The sequence below is a fragment of the Charadrius vociferus genome, unplaced genomic scaffold (assembly GCF_000708025.1).
Source record: "Charadrius vociferus isolate BGI_N301 unplaced genomic scaffold, ASM70802v2 scaffold225, whole genome shotgun sequence".
Taxonomy (NCBI): domain Eukaryota; kingdom Metazoa; phylum Chordata; class Aves; order Charadriiformes; family Charadriidae; genus Charadrius; species Charadrius vociferus.
The window spans coordinates 169,832-174,711 of record NW_009648638.1 but is presented as its reverse complement, the minus strand read 5'-3'; the positions used below and the strand labels follow the sequence as shown (position 1 = coordinate 174,711).

The following is a 4,880-nucleotide window of genomic DNA, read 5'->3' as shown; positions in this document are numbered from 1 at the left end:
GAAACTTGGATGTCCTGTGAAGCCATTTGTACTTAAACTTGGTAGGTGTGGGACTGGCAACAATCTCACATCTTAACAGCAAAAGGCTTTTTAACTTCTCAACTGAAAAACTTCACTGTAGTCTTACCTGCTGACCTGCCTAAACCTGCATCCATCTAGGCATCAGCTAGAATAGCTTCTACACAGCTTTAGACACTTAACCGTAAAAGAAACATGACAGCACCCATTTCTTCCTTTGTCACCTCAGAACTGGTCCCGGTTATGAACTGATGCTTTAAACTAATTGTTGGAATAATTTTGGAATTGTAACCATTAGATGAGATAATGTGGGGGTTTTTGCTTTTGTGTTTGTATTACAGGTGAGATCTGCCGCACACGTAAGGTTTTCTTCCACACAGATGCTGCACAAGCAATTGGTAAAATTCCTATGGATGTCAATGACATGAAAATTGATCTAATGAGCATCAGTGGCCATAAAATTTATGGGCCCAAAGGTACTTTTCTAGAGAATTCCATGCCTACCTTAAGGTAACTATGGAAGGTATGAAGTTAAACCTGTCTGTCTTACTTAGTGACTTACTTAAACTGTGGGAAACTATTCTAAGATCATTACTGAACTGACTTTGGAGTAGTTCAGGCGCTACTGCCAGACCTAGAGATGCGGTAAGTGTGTCTTCAGTGCTGATGGGTTGCAAGGTGGCTTCACTGAAGGAAGAAACAGTGTCTTATGATGGTGGCAGCAGTAGGAGGAATGGCTTTTCAGGAGTCATATGCTTGGTGTGAAGCAGCATTGATGCTGAAACAGTTGAAATGAAATCACTGGGTTATAGGGCAAAGTTTAGACCCAACTGTAACTTGCAATAAGGAGATCAAAAAGTAACTGGAATGTTTAAATTCTTAGTGATTTTGGTTGTCTTCTACTTCCAATGGCTTCTTCCCCCCAACCCCATTTGTGCATCATCTTTGCAGGATGGGGTTTAAAATCCAGCTAGTTGACTAGTATGCACTCATACAATTTGGGAGTTCAGCTGTTATCACTGTCATGGTTCATTTAGTTTGTAACACTGGATGTAGAAAGGCAGAAATCAGGTTTGCTGTATTCTATGTGCTATTCAGAAAAAAAGGCAAAATTACTATTTTTTTCAATGTGTCGTCTTTTTCTGTATGAGCTCTCCTGAGAGCTGAAGACATATCTCTGGTCGAGGACTAAGTTTACAACCAAGTAGTTTGGGCAAGTGACAGACATAAATTTTCCCAACTTACTACAACCAGAAGTTGCAACCATTCCTCCTGTGGTGACTAGTCACTCTTAGGTATGCCAAGGCACATGAAAACATGGAAATCAAGTTTCTAGGTGAGGAGAGCAGAGAGTGAAATTGACCGGCTGTCAAAAGTGGCTCATCTAATCTGTCTGTTGGAAATGAGTGCCACTGATGAGTCTCCCTAATGGGAAGAAAGGGAGAGAACAGCTCCTGGGACTGGTGCTGGACTGGTAATCCAGGGAAAGGAGTTCTTCTAGAGGTTTCAGTTGGAAGTCAGTAAGGGAACATCAATGAATGAAATGTCTCCACATTAAAAACTTCAATGCAAAGGGATGAACTTCAGCTGTGGACAGGAATCATGAGAAGTAAGGGAAGTACGGAGTCTTTAGGTGGCTGAAGCACACTGTGCAAAACTGAGCTTCTCCCATGGCTGAAGCTCTGGGAGCCTGAATGAAGAGGAACACGAAGGGTGGGAACAAACGCCATTTCCTAGAAAATACTGTGTGTGTTCACGACATTTTTCTCCAGTGAGGTGTCCAAATATGTGTTCTGTGTGGAAACAAGGAACATTTCCAAACCTTGGAGTCCCTTTTCATAGTTTCAGAACTGTGAATGTATACTGACACAGCTTTCCTTGTTTTCAAGGGGTTGGTGCTATCTATGTTCGCCGTCGACCGCGCGTCAGGCTAGAACCCCTGCAAAGTGGGGGAGGTCAGGAGAGAGGACTGCGGTCTGGGACTGTGCCCACTCCTTTAGCAGTGGGCCTGGGGGCAGCGTGTGAAGTGGCACAGCAAGAGATGGAGGTATGTGGGGGAAGGTATTTGTCCTGGATTCCAAGAAAATAATATAACAGGGCCAGCTGGGTCTTAGATTCCTGAAGTCTTATTGTGTCCATGTGCTTGAATTAAATTTGATTCTCCTGTTGTAACATTAAGTAAATGTTTTGCAGTCTTCACAGCTGGTTTGGGGTAATTGGAAGCTGATTTTTAGCTTGCTTAAGTTTCTTTTTTTGTGGTTTGAATTATGGTTTTCTGCGACAGGTTTACAGTTGACAGTTTTAGTGAAATATGGCTCTAAGTGCTTGTACTCCTCACTCCATTCTGCACACATGTATTTGCAGTGTCTCTGAAATGGAATAAATCATGTTTATGTAATGTATATTGGAAAAAATAAGACTTCCTAGTCCAATATCATACCTATTAAATGTATGCAAGTTCAAGTTTACTGCAGCTTTGCAACTGAGAATTTTTTTTGTTTTCTTGGCTTGAGCGGTAGTTTATTTGCTATTTCTGGTGTCTGAGCCTCTCTGTGCTGCTGTATCTGTTTGTGGGCACCAATGCTTTCCTTCAAACTGGAATTTAAAAATCCTTTAATATATTGCCAGTGGGATGTATGAGCCAGTTGCCTGTACACATAGGATCAAGCTGCTTCCTGGGAGACAGGGAGAGATGTGCCATCTGAGCTGGGTGGTTATGGAAGCCTTGTTAGAGGCTGGAGCGCCTGCAGAGCCCGAGTTCTGCACGAGCCTCAGATCTGGATTCTCTTCCTTGCCTGGCAGAGTTTTGGCATTTCTAAACCAAGTAATATTTGAGGTAGCCTTTTTTCTTCTAAAGCTTTTTCGAGAGTATAAACAAGCATGAATTGCATGTGCACATCTGTCTATTTCCGTGCACAAGAGCTGATACCATACCTTGCTGCTTTTTTTAGTGTAAGTGACCTCAATTTTAGTCTAGAATGGGCAGTTCTCATTGCGTAGCTTACATGTTGTAAAAGCTGAGTTCACAGTAATTTGTGAGTCTTTGTCTTTATGTAGTACAGTTTGAGAGCTCCTAGGGAAATAAGGGGCACTTAACCATAATAGATGCGCTTTCTTGTGTTGCAAAATGCGTCATCTTAGGACCTAACTCGTCTTTAAACACAAAGAACTCGGTGCTTTTTATAAAAAACAGTTTGGAAGCTTGTATGTATAGATCTTTCTGTATGGTTTGGAATATTTTTGAAGGCTGAGCTAGCTAGGACCAAACTGGTAATTCTCTTTTAAAACAGTCTCTAGAGTACGCGAAGTTTGACAGTTTCTTTTCAAGTTTCAGATGTGTTCTTTCCTGAGTCTAACCAAACCCAGCTCCATCAGTCTGCTCATGGCTGGTGACACAAAGCAGTTTGAGTGAGGTCAAACTGTACACTGTTTATTATTTTGGTTTCTTTTCTGGTTTCTTTGCTAGTATGACCATAAGCGAATCTCTCAACTGGCAGAACGACTGGTTACAAAAATAATGAGTGAGGTTCCTGATGTGGTTATGAATGGAGATAGAGAGCATCGCTATCCAGGTAACATTAGTAAAATCTCGAGCCCGTTAGAACTGGCTTGCTCCTCAGGGTTAATGCCATGACTGAATAATGCACTTTAGCTACACATTGTGCAAGTACTGCCACACGGGTTAGGATTTGCCCTAGATTTTAGTTGACGGAAGTTTTTTTTTCCTGTTTCATTTATTTGTATGTAGGATGCATCAATTTATCTTTTGCGTATGTGGAAGGGGAAAGTCTTCTGATGGCTCTGAAAGATGTGGCTCTGTCTTCAGGCAGGTAGGTGGAGTGTGTGGGAAGGATACCAGCATATTTTGGAGAGAAAATAACATTTGCTAATGGAGGTACAAACTAAGGAGTGGTCTCCTCTGTGCTCCATATTTGCATATTCGCTTAATGAGTCAGCCTGGCATTGATTGCATTCTAAGATGGCGTTTCTCCAAAGTGGCACATTTCAAATTCATCCTGAAAGCAAAAAAAACCCACACCCACAACCCAAAAACAAAACAAAAAACCCACCCTAAACAAAACCACAAAAAACAACCTAGATATTCCTACCTCCCAGCCTTGCAGACTGGTTAGCTGCAATCTGACTAGCCTTGGTTTGTAACTGCTGGTGACACTTTCATTCTAAAGGCTACCAGCATTTGAGTAGCTTCTGTCTTTAAATCTAGCAAGACTGGACTCGCGTTTTTTTTTTATCTGAATTAAATTAGCTCATAGTGTCCATGTTTAATGCAAAAGCAGAAAGAAAATTGAATACACTTCTATGGAACTCTGCTGACGCTACAGGAGTGACCAGTAACATTTCTGTTACTAAGACAAACTTCCTGCTTACGATGAAGTTAATGGAGTGTAAAGACTCCTTCCCTTCCTCACCTTTGAGAACAAAGGGGTCAGCATATCTTAATTAGAAATATGTTAGCACTATGAACAGGAAGAACAAGTCTCCACGTGACTGTCTCTGAAACCAAATGCTTCTGTAATTTGAAAATCTCTTCTGAGGCTCTGTTTTGTGCACCAGAGAGCTGTAAATGACTGTAAACAGCTCTCTGGTTTGTGCTGCATGTTGCTACCTGTAAATATTGAGTAACAACTTGTAACCAGCTTTGCCTACTGCTTCAAGATGGAAGTTCGCTCTACTGACAACCCTAACTAGGTCACCTGGCTCTGGATTCCTCTATGCACTGTTTTTCACTGATTTGTTATGCTGCCAAATGGTGTGCACTTTTTTTTCTTTTTTTAATGTTCCTGTTGGTACCTTCTCTGGCTAGTTCTGTCTTGGCTCCTTTGTCTTTTTTTCATGGCCTT

General features: G+C 41.5%; 1 protein-coding gene across 1 annotated transcript in view; it reads left to right on the top strand.

The window, feature by feature from the left end:
* The window catches only part of NFS1 (NFS1 cysteine desulfurase), a 10,763-nt gene that overhangs the window by 4,244 nt on the left and 1,639 nt on the right, over positions 1 to 4,880 (top strand). Inside the window, exons 5-8 of the mRNA XM_009886318.1 lie at positions 360 to 494; positions 1,908 to 2,065; positions 3,485 to 3,590; positions 3,767 to 3,848. Of these exons, the coding sequence (XP_009884620.1) occupies positions 360 to 494; positions 1,908 to 2,065; positions 3,485 to 3,590; positions 3,767 to 3,848 (481 nt within the window). The remainder of the gene's footprint in view (positions 1 to 359; positions 495 to 1,907; positions 2,066 to 3,484; positions 3,591 to 3,766; positions 3,849 to 4,880) is intronic.